The sequence below is a fragment of the Dermochelys coriacea genome, chromosome 21, assembly GCF_009764565.3.
Source record: "Dermochelys coriacea isolate rDerCor1 chromosome 21, rDerCor1.pri.v4, whole genome shotgun sequence".
In the NCBI taxonomy this organism is placed as follows: Eukaryota; Metazoa; Chordata; order Testudines; family Dermochelyidae; genus Dermochelys; species Dermochelys coriacea.
This window is the reverse complement of record NC_050088.1, coordinates 7,822,367-7,839,389: the sequence shown is the minus strand read 5'-3', so window position 1 is coordinate 7,839,389 and position 17,023 is coordinate 7,822,367. Positions and strand designations below refer to the sequence as shown.

Here is a 17,023-nt window from a genome sequence, read left to right as displayed (position 1 = left end):
CTCCAAGTGCTGAAAGGACCACATAGTTAATGGCCACTTCCCCTCATCTCCAAAGGGACCCCAAGTTACCTAGCAACTATGCCCCCAAGTTAATAGCTACTGTATCCTCCAATGTGCCCCCAACTTGAGCCATGACACCCTCCCCTCAATCCTCCAAAGAGACCCTGAGTCTTTGGGCCACTGTTGCACAGCGTCTGGGGCCTGTCGTGCTGACCTTTGTGGGGGTGGGATCTGCACCCGGGCAGCCTCGCCCATGGCTTGGATCCAGGACTCCTGCTCTTCAGTGTTCTCGGCGCTGAAGAAGTAGGTCCGGATGCCAGCGTGCTCGGCCTGGGGAGAGAGGGACTGTGTGTGATGCCCCAGTGCCTCCTCCACCCAGCACACGGTCACCTGCAGGGAGGGAGAGAAGCACAGACACAGAGGAAGAAGAGAGAAGTCAGTCATCCAGCTGAGGGCGCCTGGAATCATAGGCAAAGCCATGACAGCTCTCCCCCAGGGCTAAGTCCACCACACACCCCGCCACAGGGTCAGAGAGACGGACACAGACCCATCAAATAGTCAGGTCCGTCCCCCGGCCAGTCAGGTGAAAATGACCCAATGCCCTGGGACATCAGGAGAGGTCAGATTTGGGTAACATGCCATTACTAGGAGTCTCCCAACAGCTCATTCAAGCAAGACACACAAAGCAAATGCAAGGCTCTTTCTCTTAGATTCACTGACTCAGGGAGACCCATATCTAGTGATGGGCAGGATCTACACAGGTTCAGATGAGCACCATCTTAGAATCATAGACTAACAGGGTTGGAAGGGATCTCAGGAGGTCATCTAGTCCAACCCCCTGCTCAAAGCAGGACCAATCCCCAATTTTTGCCCCAGATTCCTAAATGGCCCTCTCAAGGATTGAAACCGCAGCAGAATGGGCCACCTCTGGGAATTCCTGGCATGGAACCCTTATTAAAAATAAAATACTACAGCACTCTGCAGTGCTGATCCCAAGCAGGACAGCTTGTTCCAGGGATGCTGCAAGGCTTGGGGCAGTCCTTGCACAATACCGGAGCACTGATTTAACAAGAGTTCACAATTCTGACCCTGACCAGGAATAGTGAGAAGAGCATTTTTAGGACTTCTGGTTTCTGGCTTGGACCAGGGGCAGAACTGGACAGAGAAACCCACCTCCATATGCTCCTGATCCCTTCCGAAGGGTGGAGTCCAGCTCTGCACATCACTGTTACCGCTCCCTAGTCTTGTCACTACTCCCCCTCTGCACCAGAGCAGGATCTGCTAATTATCACAGCATACAAATAAAGGCTCTACCCTGGGGCAGGCACAGGTAAATCCTGAACTGGAGGAAGATGTCCCACCAGGAATGGATTTATCCAGGCTCATTCAGCTCACAACTTCAACTACAGATGGGCCTGAATCAAAACCTCCCCAACTCAAAGAGCTGATCATCAAGGAAGTTCAGATCCAGGAAGTGGCAGGATGCTACACTGAGCCAAACTCCAGATCCAAATGCTCTTTGCAAATCTGGATGCAAATCTTGCAGGTTGGCTGCTAATGTCAGTGCACATCTCCTTCATGGATGTTCAGTTCTTAAAAAGGAGCCGGCTGGCAATAGTAAGGTAAGAACCGAGCTGGTCAAAATATTCTCACTGGTTCCCTGGGTTTCCCCTTCCCTCCTCGTTTCTCCTCTCTTCTTTCCCTCCTCACCAATCCCAAAGACTGAAAACCAAGTTTTTGATGTTTGTTTTGCCAAAAAAACCCAGATATTCCAACAAAATGGAAAATTCTTCCTTGTGTTCGAACCAGTCCCCCCTGGGGGAATATATAGCATTTTTTGACCAATAGCTGTTAATAGTCAAGGGCTCCCAGCCCCAGAGGAATCTTTCCTGCCAGGCTCATACAAACCTCGGTCTTTCCACCAAGTTCCCTACACTAGGAAGGTCTAAGCATGCGATCCGCAAGAGAGAGAGAGAGAGAGAGAGAGATATAAACCCCAATGTTTCATCCCCCTTCGTCAGGTATGGGTGAATAAGGCATGCTGGGCAATCTGTGACCGGCCGCATCCCTTTTCTTTCTGGCATGCATTTGGAAATGGAAGGAGCATACTACCTATTTGGTGGCTGTGTGCTGGCATTGCAGACAGGCACTTGGAAGAAACCTCCTCTCCAGGGGGGAGATCCTCACGTGGAAGAAAGGAGGAAACACAGAGAACAGGTCAAACCACCCAGCAGAGAATTCAACCGGAAGATGCATCAGGCAGGCAGAACGTGGCAGGAGCAGCGCTGTCACCAAAGAGTGGCAGATGGAGGGTAGCAGAGAGCATGGTCAGCGCTAGGTTAGCCTGTCTGTTTAGCTGCCCAGTTTAGTTCTAAGGCACTTGTCATTTGAGTCTCTAAGCCCTGTACAGAATTAAGAAATATCGGTGTCCATAAGAAAAATGGTTCTCTGTGCAGCGCTGTTTGGAAAATGTCAATTTACTCCAATTTGAAACATGGATGTTTTTATCCAAATTTCCCCATGAAAACGTCCAGTTTTTCAGTGAAAAACAAAATAAAAAAAGCTTTTCAGGCTTTTTTGGGAAGGAGAAAAAAATGGTTTTCAGTAAAAAAAAAAAAAAATCACCCAAAACCATGTGGGTCAAAATTTTTCTTTTGCAATGAAAAATGGCTTTTTGGGGTCAGAGAACTGTATGTTGATGGGAACCTTGCACCCAGCTCCAGTGGGAAGGGGTACGTGAATGTAAGCACGCTCCACAAGTGGCATTCACTCCTGCACCAAGGATCAGCACAGTCCCTAGGAACCAGACAAGCTCTAGAGAGGAGCTCCAGTGTTGCGCTGAGGTTAATTTTGCCCTCAGTGCAGGCATCCGCCAGACCCCAAATCCTGCCCCGCTCCACCAGAGACTTTGTTGAATCAGGGCCTATGCACTTGCTTGAGTCCTACTGGAGTCAATGGGACGTAGCATGTGCTTTGCCCAAGCGGCATCTTCCAGCCACTGCAGCTCCACAGAAGCCAAAGGGACTGTACAGAGTAAGTGGGGGCACAAACCAGCTACTAAGTGCTTCTCTGACCTCCCCCAAACCCTGGCCTGGGTCAGGAAGGAGGCGGCTGAGGAGAGTAATAAAACATGATAAAGCCTTAAATCTCTCATTCTCCCTTTGGCTGACATTGGGTCTGAGCCGCGTTTTCTCTAACCCAGGCTCCCTCTGTTCCCCATAGGGGCCTGAAGGGGTTAACCTGACTGGCAGTGAGTTCAAGAGGCAGGATCTATTCTTTATTAATGACCCAAATGTTCCCAGGACTTGTAAAATCTTGAAGGCTCCTTCCCTTGCTCTCTTCTTTTATTGCCATTGATAGCACAGGGACACTGGAGCTCAGGCTCTGGAGGGCAGAGCAGACCTTTCGCCCTGTGCTGTATGTTGCAATATAAGGTTTGGAGCAGGAGTGAATGTGCAAACAATATTCCAGTGACGCGCACCCAGAAGTGCGTCAAAATAAAAACAAAATAGAGGGGTGGGTGTAGCACGGCTCAGGCTGGAGAGAATCAAGGTTGCGTGTGTAGCCCTGCCCCCAGCTGCAGAGCATCCAAGCTCTGTGTGCATCTCTGCGGCTCTGTCCCCAGCTGGAGAGAATCAAGGCTCTGTGTGTGCAAGCATTCTGCGTAGGAGTGTGTTTTTGTGACTTGTGAAATTTTGTTTCTGTGTGTATGTTTGTGGGTATCAGTGGGCGAGCCGGGTTTTCTTTGAGTGAGAGCTGAGCGTAAACGTGTGCAAGTGAGTAGGTGTTTGTGTGTGGGAGTATGTTTGTGTGTGTGTTCACATGCACCTGTGTGATTGCACGCGAGGTGTGTTTGGTCTGTGTGCTAGTGCAAGTGTGAATATGCCTATGTACAAGTGTGAAAAAAATTAAGTCTTTGAGTGTGTGTTTGGCCTATGGGTTGGATGCAAATTTCAATGTGCGTATGTGAATGTACAGATTATTAAATCTAGGTGAGTTGCGAGCATGGGCTACCATGTGTACAACGGTGCTTGTGCATGTATGAGTGTGCGTGCATGCGGAACACAAAGTGTTCCTGGGAGGATAAAACCAAACGGCTCCTTTGGCCCACAGCTCAGCAGGAGTTTCACAGTTTCAGTCGTTGCTCCATTGCAGCCGCGCCCCTCAGCACAGAAGTTTGACAAGTAGAAACTAATTACGTGTCAAACAATTACAATTTATTGCTGTGTGTGTGTGTGTGTGTGTGTGTGTGTGTGTGTGTGTGTGTGTGTGAGAGAGTGTGAGAACACTAGTCTCAACTAGTTTAAAAGGGAGATGGGGGAAACCTTCCTGCACATCTGGGCTTGAATGCAGCCTAATTAGAGCACTGCCGAGGGTGCAATTCTATAGCAACGCTGGCTTAAGTATGTTTGTTGTTTTTATTGAAACAGGAGAGTAATTCAAAACAGGGGAATGGCTGAGTAGAAGTCTTGTGAAAACCCTCTAATGACACCTCAGCTGTCAGCTGAGAAGGAGAAGCCCCTCCTTGGCATTGGGTTACTAGTATGCTTCGATCACCTCTGGCTAGGAGAAAAGGAGGACTTGTGGCACCTTAGAGACCAACAAATTTATTTGAGCATAAGCTTTCGTGAGCTACAGCTCACTTCATCGGATGCACTCTGGCTAGGAGTAATTCACTCTTGTGCAGCAGGCTAACACACTTAAACCCATGTGGTTGACACAAGGCTTCCAGTTAGAGGCAGTGTGGCCCAGTGACTAGAGCACTGGACTGGACATCAGGAGACCTGGGTTCTATTCTTGGCTCTGCCACTGGCCTGCTGGATGACCTTGGGCAAGTCACTTGCCTTTCGTGTACCTCAGTTACCCCATCTGTACATCAGGGGTAATGATCCCGACCTCCTTCGTAAAGTGCTTTGAGAGCTATGGTATAAAGCACTCGGTGGTTTTATTATTGTGTTGCTCTCTGCACAGGGGTCAATTTCACCGTATTAGCAGCAAGACTGCTAAGCACCCTCAACTCCCACTGAAGGCAATAGGAGCTGAAGGCAGTCACCATCACACAGGCTCTAACCCAGTCTGGATCTGCACACCAGCTCCTCTGCCCAGCTCTCTTACAGACAGAGGGACAGCTTCAGAGGAAGAACAAGCAGCAGGATTCCTCCTACAATCCAAGCCCCCTACCCAAATCACGGGGCACTTTGGTTTGGATCTGGTCTTTGCGTTCTGGCTAAACATTATTGGACAGGAAACTTAGAGACACGATTCCCCTCTGCTTTACCTCTCACGTGGTCCTCTTCACATCTGAGAAGAGCAGGCAGCTCAGTGTGGGGGTGCCATATGCCCCCCACCCCGCTTGGTGCAGGTGTGGCCAGGGACAAAAGGAGCAGGGCTGGGTCACGCCCTAGAAGGCTAAAAGAACTGGACCCCTTAATCCTATTCTGAGCATGGTGAGAGGACAAACCGGAAGTTCTCTCTGGGGCAGAGCTTCCTCCACCACTACCCCTAGTGGTGTGTCAAGGACCCCATTTTGCAGCAGGCAACCAGGTCACTAATGCCTGTTCTTCCCCTTCAGGTACATGCCCGTCTTTAGCGACCGTCCACAGCAGCTCACACCTGCCCCAAGCGCTGGTCACCACAGGCAGCGGAGAGCACAAGCCAAGAGACCTCTGAGCGTTGCTGTTACCCGACAGCCTACATCCAGCCCTACCAGGCAGCTAGGTTCTCGGAAGGGAGGGTCACGCTACAAACTGCGGGACCATTCGTGGCCTCCGGGAACCGGGCCAATGACTGGGAGTGCGACGCTGTCCCCGAGACGCCGTCACGGCCACACACTGACCTTGAAGGTGTGTTTCCTGCTGATGTTGTCCGACGGCTGGATGGCCGCCACCCGGAAGCTGAGGAGAGGGATGCTGCCCAAGATGCTGTCCTCCTTCTCATCTGCATTGACCCGGGGGAGACATGGGAGTTAGATAAGGAGAGGGGAGTTCCCCTCCTTAGGCCAGTTTGGAGATGCCAGGTGGTTGACAAGACCTGTCTCCCCTTTAAAGCCGCAGAGCGAGGAGAGAGGGAAGTGGCCGAGGTGCCTCTGACTAGGAACTCATCCCTCCCTTCTCCTGCTGAAATGGGAGCTGGGCTCCTGAGAGCGACTACAGCCCAGGGAGCCGAGAACGCTGCACCTGGACCGGAGCCAGCCTACCTGTGGAAGCCGGCTCCCTCCCTGTCGCATCTGCCCATCTGTTGTTCTCTTCTCCCACGCCCCCCCCCGCAAAAACCTATCAATGTCAGCTCACAATACAGGCTGGTTAATTATTCATGCCCGCCCTCCAGACCTGCTGCTGGGGATTAGGCCGAGCCAGCGGCCTGCTGGAAAGCGAAGGTTGCAAACAGTGTGGGCTGTGTGAAGGGGCGAATCTCCATACCGAAGGGTGCTCCAGCCCGGATGAGGCCAGGGCTGGGTAGGGAGAAGGTTGGGGACTGATTTGGCACCCAAATTCAGGACTGGCTTCCGTCACTCTTTTATGGCATGGGGCGGCTGTTTCCCATGGACCTGGAGCTGCTGTATGGTCCCTCATGCCTTCTTTGTTTCTTGGCACCATTGATAACAGTTGCTCGAAAAGCCAACCTGGCCCTAGGAGGTCCAGGCAAAAGGGTGATGGGTTTGTTTGCGGATGTTAATCATTTACATAGGGATGCTGGATTCGGAGTCTTGAGCATTCAGAATTAGGGCATGCCAAAAGCAGCGCCTCTGGAATTCAGACCCACAGCTGCCCACGGAGAGAGGCAGGGCTAGCTTCTGGTCTCCTCTGGGCCAGGTGAGTAAGGGAACAGCTGAATTTGTACCAAGCATGATCCCTTGCACAGTGTTTAACCAGAGGACCGTGCAACCTTCCCCCCAACCTTGAATATTGTAAGAGGAAAGGCTACAGAAAAACAAACTTAAGGATGCATGGACAGAATGCAGCATTCACCCCTGGGAGCACCTTGTACAATCTCTCTCCGAGCCCTGTCCTGTGAGGTGCTCACCGTACATGGCTCCCATTGAGGGGGAAGGTGCTCGGCACCCCACAAGGATCCCTCAGCTCCTCGTAACAGCAGAGCCTCCCCTTTGAAGAGAAGGATTTTAACTCCTCCTCTGACTGGCCGCACCCCTCTCCCTGCAGCCACCTGATCGCTCTGCAAACAAACAAACTCGGTTTCTTCCCTGGCGCTGGTCTCTGACACCCCACCCCAGCTGCCCAGATTGAACCCTGGCCACCGGGCTTTGGGGCTGTGAATGCACCAGGAGCTGCCGGGGCTCTGCCCATCAGGACTGGGCTCATGGGATGGCTCTTTAGACCTCGGCCCCACCACATACCTTTGTAATAGAAGAGGCAGCGATCCACCAGCACGAACCAGCGCTTATTCCACTGCTTCACGCCAGAGCTGGCCTGCAAAAGAGGCATGATTGAGAGGGCGCCCCAGACCCGTGGCTGCTTGTAAAGCAGAGAGAGGGGAAAGTGGGGGAAGCAGCAGCATCTTGTGCATCACAGGGAGAGGCCGGGGTGAGCTCCATTGAGGAGAAGTCACAGGGTGGCACAGAGCCCAGCTGCATGGCTTGCAGGAGCCATCGCAGGAGGGATTTACTGGGGAGAGGTGCAGGCCAGATGAGGCAGACACCCAGCAGCAGCACTCCCTGCTGTCACGGCCACATCCTGGGGATGCACCGGAGAGAGGTTGGGACAGATAGAGGGCGGGCCGCCCTGCATAGCACCTCATGCTTTCACATGGAGACCCTCCGGGGCAGGGGGAGTTTGGCAGGTGCCGGAAATGGGCACCCAAGAGCCATGCCCCATGCAGTCCCACACCAGTCCTAGTGCGGCACGGGGCCCAGGGTCACTACATCGTCCCGACAGAGGAAGGTGGCACTGCGAGATGCCTGGATCAGCCAGGGGAATGCTCCCTGCAGCGGCACCAGGGGGACGTTACCTGCTTGAACAGCCAGCCGCTTTTGGTCACCGTGGCATTGGGGTTCCGCTTCATGGAGTTGGAGCGTTTCCCAAAAGCAATCCCCTTCCGGGAAGGGCGCGAGGCCTTTGAAGAAGGAGAGAGGAGGCTCTCAGAATGCATCGGCTTTAGCAGGCTGTGGAACAGCCTCTCCCAGGGGTGGCAGCAGCAGCTGTTGGGGGCGTTTACTTTCCAGGCAAACCCAAGTGGGAATAGTAAGACCCAGCCATGCAGCTCACTGAGCATGCGGCTGAGGGATGCCATGCAACCCTGCCATCTGGCAAGCGAGGGAAAGCTGCATCTTACCACCAACCACCTACCACATCACCCCTGGGGAAATCTCAGCCATTTATCTACTTGTCCCAGGCTTGCAATTGCTTCCTTCTTGCAACCAGCTCCCAGCTCGGCCTATCTTTTCCATACTGCAAAACAGGGTTGGATCCTAATCGCTGTCTTTACTTTGCTGATGCTCTGATCCCAGCCAGCTACTTCCCCTCGGTGTGGAAGGGGCGTGACAATCACCTCGCTGCTATGCCACGTTTTTAATTTCCACATCTCAAAGAACCTCACAAAGGTGGGGTCAGTATCATTGACCCCATTTTACAGAGGGGGAAACTGAGGCACGGAGCAGGGAAGCCACTTCACTGAGAGCAGGGGGTCTGTGGCAGAGCTGAGAAATGAACCTAGATCTCCTGAGTGCCAGTCCAGCGCCTAAACACCCATCTCCCTCCCTGAATGCCTTTTGTGCTAGCTGGGGGCTTCTGGTTGCCCACAGCTACCCCAGCAGGCCAAATACATCTGCTTACCAGCAGGCATCCGCCAGGGCAGGTGTGCTTGGTTACCCCCAGCCCATTCAGCAAGAAGAAAGGCCCTTTCAGATGTCCAGAGGCAATGAGAACATTAGGTGTAAGGGGCAGCTTAGATCCAGCTGACTAGCGGCATGGTTGGGAATAGATTTCTAGGGTCGCAGGACAGTGCCCAGTGGTCCATGAACATACCCTGCCATTTGGTCGCTCCTGAGGCACCTCTGACACCATGGTGTGGTTGGATGATTCGCTGCTGATGGTCGCCGGTCGCTTCCCACCTGCTTTGCTGGACATGTCCACTCTAGAGCTGCCATCAAGACAGAGAGGGAAGGGAGAGAAAGAAGCTTATTGGCGATCTCTGCAAGGACAGCTGAGGAATAACGGACCAAGCGCCTGCGCCATACGTACAACACACCGATACACTTACGGTGTTCACCTATATGCATGGGGCCGGAGCCAAAGCTAATTACAACCAGCAGAGGGTCTTTCCATTGACTTCCACGGATGAGGCCCATGCTGTGCAAACACACAGACTACTCATACATACATAGCAAAGTAAGGCTGTCCCTCGTCTCACAGCAAAGCCACACTGTTCCCTACTCCCTACCATGCCTGGCCCGTAGATCCCCTGCCGTGATTTTTGCTCGCAATATTTCCTTGGTATTATTAGTTCTTTTCCCCTCTGGTTCACACACACACACACACACACACACACACACACACACACCCCATTCTAAAGCAAACCTACTTTTGTAAGTGTAAGTCAAATCTTGCGTTTTCTTCTGGGATGTGTCCAGTCACGGGATGCAGAAACGTGTTCCGTCTTTCATTGTGGCTGGAAAACACAGAGGAGAATTTGGAGGAATTAAGCGGCTTTGGAGTGAATGGAGCAACACGCTCCATGTGCTGGCTGAGCTATGGTTAAGCATCACGGCCCTTCTTTTGCTTCGTATACCAGTTCAAAATGCTGAAAATTGCTGCTTCAGGATATTACGGAGGCAAATAACTGAAGGCTTGACTGTGCCTAGCCTTTGGCTTCTTTCTGACATGGCTCATGAATGAATTTCAACTCACTAAGGGTGGAAACAATATTTGCAGTGACTCTACATTAGTAAAAATGATCAGGGTTTATCAAGCCACATCTTCAGGGCATATGTTTATCACCAGATCGGGTCATGAAGGATTCCCCTCCTCTACCATAGAGTATGGTTTAGCATTGTGCCAACAGGTACATTTTGAGGAGGTGACCTTGTATACATACCCCTGAAACTTCCTGCACTGCCAACTGCTGGAGATGGGATGCCAGCGTAGGTGGCAGCTGGTCTCTTCTTGTCCAGCTGTTCTCATGACTAAGAATGAGTGAACCTTGGGTAGTGTGAGGTGGATAGAACCTCAGTATGTTTTGGGGATTTGTAAAATTAATTCCTGTCTAGGAGATGCAGGAACTTGAAACATTGGTGGGTTGTGGGGGTGGGGGGGGAAAGAGAGGTTTATGTGATTCAGTTATAACTGCCCCCTCCCATCTTTCAGCCCAGCTATGTATTAGGACAGAAGAATCCATCTGCCCCACAAGCTGGACAGAACACAAGCCGTGGTAGTCCCAATCATGCGCCCATTTCAGCCCTAAATTCTTGGGCTTTGTGGTTGTAATTTCAACTCCGCCCTAGGTGTATGCCAATAAGAGGTGACTACTACTTTAAGACAAGGTGGGACTGTATGCAGGAGGCTTGGCAAACCAGCTGGAACATCTCTGTGGCTGAAGAGAGACACGGTCAGAGCAGAGTGTGGAGATAAAAACACATGGCAAAGCCCACCTAGCAGCTGCCAGTAGGCCTGGCCGACATATGGTGCCAGGAGATGGAGTTCATCCATGCACAATGCTCTTCCTCTCCTCTTCCCACTGAGCCACGATGCCACAAAGGCAGATCCTCCTCAGGCCAGTATCCACAGTACTTCCACTTCCCCAGGTACATGACCAGATGGATGGAAGCGTGTATGCCAAATTTGCACAGACCCGGCACACAAAACCAGACTAGCATTAGCCCCTTCACTGCCAGCTAGTCCATGCTTGAATTCCACAGGCTGTTTCCTATGGAGCATCCATTTGGGTGAGCGGCATGTATTGGAAGAGAAGCTTTCACAGGTGTCAATGGATGGGGTTAATGAATAGCCCCCTAATGGCATTCACTTGTTAAAACAACCTATTACATCTCAGTCTTTAGGGGGTTTCCTCCTTATTAATTTTCCTGTGTGACGCAGCCATGTGTTCTAACAGCCAAAGAAACAGCAAGCCCATTGGAGTACCTTATTACAAGGCACCGATTTACATAATGCAGCACGGACAGGGTTATGCAGGCACTTGTAAATAAAGAATGAGCGACACGCCCAAAGCCACACCGATATCGTCAGTCAGCCCCTGGAAAGACCTGGCTTTACCGTGGTTCTTTACTTGTTCCAGATCCTCGCTATCGGTGTGGTAGTCAGTACCCATAGCAATCACCCTGCGCTGTTATCACAAGCACTTTTCAGACCTGGATCTCAAAGCCCCTTACAGAGATGGGTTGGTATTAGTTGTCCCATTTTATGATCAAGAAATGGAGGCACAGAGCGGTTAAAAAGGGACTGATTTGCAGAGGGACTGAGCTGCCACAGCTCTTACCGACTTTATCTGAATTCATTTGCACGCTGCAAGGGTCAGATCCAGACACCCTCACACAGAACATGACTTTCCTCCTTGAGTGTTGCATTGGAATGACTCAGACCACATGTGGAGTATAGCATTACTGACCGTGAGCGAGGATATCAACATCTGCACTAAATCCACAGTCAATCTGCGGCAACTGGGAATAAAATCCAGGAGTCCTGGCTCCTTGTCCTCTGCTCTAACCAGTAGACTGCACCAGCTCCCAACGAACTGTTGTCAAACCCAGCCCGTGGGACCAGTGGCTACTGGATGCATAGGCCCATATCTTGCTCCCAAGCCCTCTGATTTCCACAGTGTCACCTGGGTGCAGCAGAGCAGAACTGGGCCCATTATCTCTAGCTCAGAGCCCTGAGCACAGGGCTTCACTACAGAGACAAGGCTCTCTGCCTCACGTTTTGTCTGAGACTGACCAGGAGAGAACATTCTCTGCCAGTGATTGGCACCCACACTTGCAGGAACAAATTGGATTTCTCCATTCCAGACAATAGCCACAGTCTTTCCAGGAATGGCAGCATTCCGAATCCCATGGGGGAGCTCTGCAAGTGGGATTTAAAGGAGAGGGCTGTGGCTACTGGCTTTGGCTGGGGCAGGGGGGAAGCAGATGAGATGACAGCTTGCAACTAGGGCAGAAAACGGGCACGATAATACCAGAGCAAACATCTGTTTACCTTTGTCCCCCTTCTACGCGCCGCTCACAGACATTAAGAACAGAGCTGCTCTTTCACAAAGGATCTGAATGGAGGTAGAACCCCAGATCGTGTGCAGATGCCGGCTGAGGGCTCCAAAGCAGCACAAGCCACGTGACTTCATCCAACAGCCTAGTAGCCACAACAGGGCACGAAGAGCCACTTGCAAAAGCTGATGGATTTGCAACACTTAATGAATGGCAAATTGCAACAGACTCTCCCTTGGCTAATCCACACGCTGCATAATTTGCACAACAAATTTCATCTGCACTTCCCAGCAGAGCTTGCAGAATGGAGAGCCGAGGGGAGGTCTCTGATTGCTGAGACCTCATTAGCTTTACAGGCCATATCACAGGACACCAACTGTGACATGATGAGTTATTAACATAAAACTAAACTACTGCTGTCCAACTAAATTAGCGCGGTAATGTTCTCCGACACGCTGATTGTAAGTGGGGAAAACTCAACGCTGGTGTAACTCCACTTGGCTTGCTGTTTTTTCACTTATCCCTTTATTTGGAAAAGAGTCATTCACAATAGTAATGGCCTGCACCCCTCCTAAGGGCAAATTAGTGAGATTAGACTGCACGTGGGAAGTCTGTTTATAATTAGAGATGGCACTGCGTCACTAAGAGCTCGATTCTGCCAGGTGTGTGAGTAGAACCTTGTGCCTTAAGCAGCCCCAAGGAAACCAATGGCCTGATCCTACTCTCAGAGTCAATGGAAGCTTTTCACTGACTTTAATGGCGGTTGGATTGAGCCTTGAATTAAATCACAAAAGATGTACCAGATTAACTAAACCAGTGTAGTTAAAACAATCTAACTTCCCTAGTACAAACAGTTACACTGCTATAAAATCTTAGAGCTTATTAGTACAGGAAGGGGAATAAGTTATACTGATATAAAGCACCTCTTTACTGGTATAACTGTGTCCACATTATGGGTTGAACTGGTATAGCTATTTTGGTAAACCACCCCATCCAGACAATTATATCAGAATAAAAACGGTGCAGATTATGGAATTGTATTCGGTTCCTAACACCCCTAAAAAGGTCGCGACTTTCAAGATCAGCGGTTCTGGGTGGGGCTGACTTGCAACGTTTGAATCAGAACTTGCTCAGCAGACCCAGCATTCTGCCGGGCCCCAGTTCCACTTCCAAAACTTTGCTCCTTGGTTCCTGCAGGCCAGATAACTGATTTGATTGTGGGCCTGTTCAGAAATTGCTTTCAGTGGGTAAGAAAATCCAGCCTTTAATTTAAATTAAAGCATTTACAAAGTGAAAACGCGACCACTGCCAACTGCGGTTACGTGAGCAAAACTCAAAGTCAACAAATTAAAGAGCAGAAAACCTGGCGGTTTCGGCAAAGCCCCCAAACCGCTAGCATATATCCAAAAACAGAGGGACCTAGACAAATTAGAGGATTGGGCCAAAAGAAATCTGATGAGGTTCAACAAGGACAAGTGCAGAGTCCTGCACTTAGGACGGAAGAATCCCATGCACCGCTACAGACTAGGGACCGAGTGGCTCGGCAGCAGTTCTGCAGAAAAGGACCTAGGGGTTACAGTGGACGAGAAGCTGGATATGAGTCAACAGTGTGCCCTTGTTGCCAAGAAGGCCAATGGCATTTTGGGATGTAAAAGTAGGGGCATTGCCAGCAGATCGAGGGACGTGATCATTCCCCTCTATTCGACATTGGTGAGGCCTCATCTGGAGTACCGTGTCCAGTTTTGGGCCCCACACTACAAGAAGGATGTGAAAAAATTGGAAAACGTCCAGCGGAGGCAACAAAAATGATTAGGGGACTGGAACACATGACTTATGAGGAGAGGCTGAGGGAACTGGGATTGTTTAGTCTGCGGAAGAGAAGAATGAGGGGGGATTTGATAGCTGCTTTTAACTACGTGAAGGGGGTTCCAAAGACGATGGATCTAGACTGTTCTCAGTGGTAGCAGATGACAGAACAAGGAGTAATGGTCTCAAGTTGCAGTGGGGAGGTTTAGGTTGGATATTAGGAAAAACTTTTTCACTAGGAGGGTGGTGAAGCACTGGAATGCGTTACCTAGGGAGGTGGTGGAATCTCCTTCCTTAGAAGTTTTTAAGGTCAGGCTTGACAAAGCCCTGGCTGGGATGATTTAGTTGGGGATTGGTCCTGCTTTGAGCAGGGGGTTGGACTAGATGACCTCCTGAGGTCCCTTCCAACCCTGATATTCTATTCTATGATTCTATGAAAAACGCTTTACACTGGCTAATTGCCCAGTTATGTTATCAAAACGCAGGCAGCACTAGTGCCAGGGGCCTTGGCTATGCAAGGAAAGGTGCAGCTCCAAGGGTGGTAGTAATCTATTTAGCTAAGGTACTTAGACTGTACGCTCACTGAGGGCAGAGACGTCTCTTTGCTCTGTGTTTGTATAGCACCCAGCACAATGGCAGCCTGCGCCATGACCAGGGACCCTAGGCTCTCCTGTAGAACACAAATAATTTTATCCCTCCTCCCCATTACCGTACTATCAGAGAACCTCACAATCTTTAATGTATGTATCCTCCCTACACCCCGGGAGGTCGGGCACAGCTATCATCCCCATTGTACAGATGGGAAACTGAGGCAGAGAGAGAGATAGACTAAGTGACTTGTCCAAGGTCACTCACAGATTCTGTGTCAGAGCAGTGGCTAAATCCTAGGCTAGTGCCCTAACCATTGGACCCTAATGTAGACAGAACTCAGGCGCTTTTACCACTGTGCTGTCTAACCCTAAATGCCCAGTACAGTTTCCACTGGTCAAGAGTTATGGGTCCCTAATTTCCTAATATGGATGGAGCCAGCCAGGGTCTGAGTCCTCTCTGCCTCATACCTTTGTAGCCATTTGCACCTATGTACTGTGAATACAAAACCTGGTCTATACAAAGTTGTACCCATTTAGCTAAAGCTGTTCAGATAAACCAGGGTAACTTTGAATGTAGACGCTCAACTTGGTTTAAACCTGGTTTATAGTGATTTAGCTTGTACCTTACATCAGCTAAACCAACATAAGCCAGATTTAAACCAATATGAGGAATATCCACACACAAATTTGCACCAGTTTAACATCACACTTTCATTTAATCCAGTGCAACTCCCATGTGCGGACAAACTCCAAGTTGCTACTGATTGAAAACAGCAGCATTTTATACTCCACTCAGGTGTGGATGGTTGCGGGAGGTCCAAAGCAATGGAAGATGACTCAGCCCGCAAGCTCCTCCTCATTCCAGAAGAGACTGGATGAAAAACCACCTTCTACACATTCAGCTAGTGGGCCTGATTTGCCACTCACTAAAATCAAGGGGAGTTTTCCCCAAGGACTTCACTGGCTTTAGAGTCAGGCCCTTGACTGCCAGGTTAGAGAACCCCAGTTATGAGCAGGTTTCAGGTGCAGTCTGTGTTACAACCCTCAATCTCTCCTCACTTTGGTGAGTTAGAAATCAAGGTTAAGGCACGAATACCCAGTTTGGTACCAGCTTTGCTTGATCCTGTTCAATGGCGGTTTGCAATGTTCTTCAAGGGCACAGAGAATGGCTGCAATATAAATTACCTCCCCTCCAGCTCCCATCGTCCTAGGAAGACACCGGCTACCTGCACACAGCTGTCTGCGTATAACACGGCCCCTCAGCATCACAGCATCTGAGCACTGACATGCAGCACAGCCGGGCACCAGGCCACCACGCACTGAATGCCCACCGATGACGTCTCCATGCAAACAGCCAGACTCTGCATAGAGTCAGCAGAACAGTGAAAATTGGAGCTAGAAAAATAGCTACCACGACCGCTCATCCCTCCACCCAGCCACTTGCAAGTTTCACCTGAATGTCTGAGATAAGGCCAGGGTTAGAGGATACTAAATGTTCGCTGGCAGGAATCCTGCTAAAAGGAGCGCTTCCGGCATAGCACCATTACTGCCCAAACCCCAGTACCCTTGGCCAATACTACTTCTCTTTCAGTTGCTTTCTTCCCTTCTCGGTTAGCTTAATGGGCTTTTGTTAGCATGTGCCCCAGGTGAAAGAGGGGGGAAATCTCATTCTCCAAACTGGGCCAGCCGTATTATTATTTTTATAAATAAGGAAGCTGACTTTAACAAAGAAATTGACACCATTAAATAACCCCACTTCCTTACTGCTACTTTTCTAACTAGATATGATGGGTGGGGGAGGGGGGCTGTGTTTTGGTTGCTCTGGGTTGCACCTGGTTTTAAAAATAATCTCAAACACCAGTGACTTTAGAAGGATCACAATGGCATTACATAGGCAGGCGAGAACCTCCCCTCTACCCCACTCCAGCTTGCAGGGAATGTCCGTTCAAAGGGAAGCAGCTTTTGCTAGAGCAAGCGTTTCTGCACCCAGGAGCTGGGATCCTGGAGGGTCCCCTTCACAAAACTGATGTTCCCAGTGCTGCCGGAATTAGCGTCTGTGGACGGGGCTCAACCATACGGTTCTTAGCCTGCCTGCAGCTTTTGGTCAGAGACTCATTCATTCTACCAGCCAGCAGCAGGTTTCTCTTTATCCTCGGGCACAGTCCCCCCCACCCCAGCTTCCATCCTTGGTAGCTCCGTGCAGCTCCTCCTGGCACTCATTCAATTGCCTCCTTCCATCCCACCCACCACCCTCTCCTCCAGCTTCCCACTCCCCCTCCAAAGCAAAGTTACTTCCTCAGAACCTCCTTAAATAATTCCTCTCCTGGCAGCTGCCTTGCCTGACCCGGCTGTATAAACTCCTGAGTTAAGCATCTCCTCCGAAGCACTGCAATGCAGCAGTCGCTGACCAAGCTGAAGTTCCCTCATCCACTTCTTGACACACAGACACACACACACACAC

The 17,023-nt window shown here is 50.5% G+C and overlaps 1 protein-coding gene across 7 annotated transcripts in view; it reads right to left on the bottom strand.

Annotated features, from left to right (window-relative positions):
• Positions 1-17,023, bottom strand: part of PLEKHA6 (pleckstrin homology domain containing A6) — a 139,063-nt gene that overhangs the window by 35,548 nt on the left and 86,492 nt on the right. For 5 of the 7 annotated variants that reach the window (XM_043500494.1, XM_043500497.1, XM_043500496.1 and 2 more), the window contains 6 exons: positions 9,538-9,624; positions 8,982-9,096; positions 7,966-8,070; positions 7,355-7,427; positions 5,837-5,937; positions 215-390 (listed from right to left, as the gene is read on the bottom strand). In XM_043500494.1, coding sequence (XP_043356429.1) covers positions 215-390; positions 5,837-5,937; positions 7,355-7,427; positions 7,966-8,070; positions 8,982-9,096; positions 9,538-9,624 — 657 coding nt within the window. Of the gene's footprint in view, positions 1-214; positions 391-2,112; positions 4,591-5,836; positions 5,938-7,354; positions 7,428-7,965; positions 8,071-8,981; positions 9,097-9,537; positions 9,625-17,023 lie in introns of those variants that run through there. The other 2 variants (XM_043500498.1, XM_043500499.1) reach the window with 2 other exon arrangements.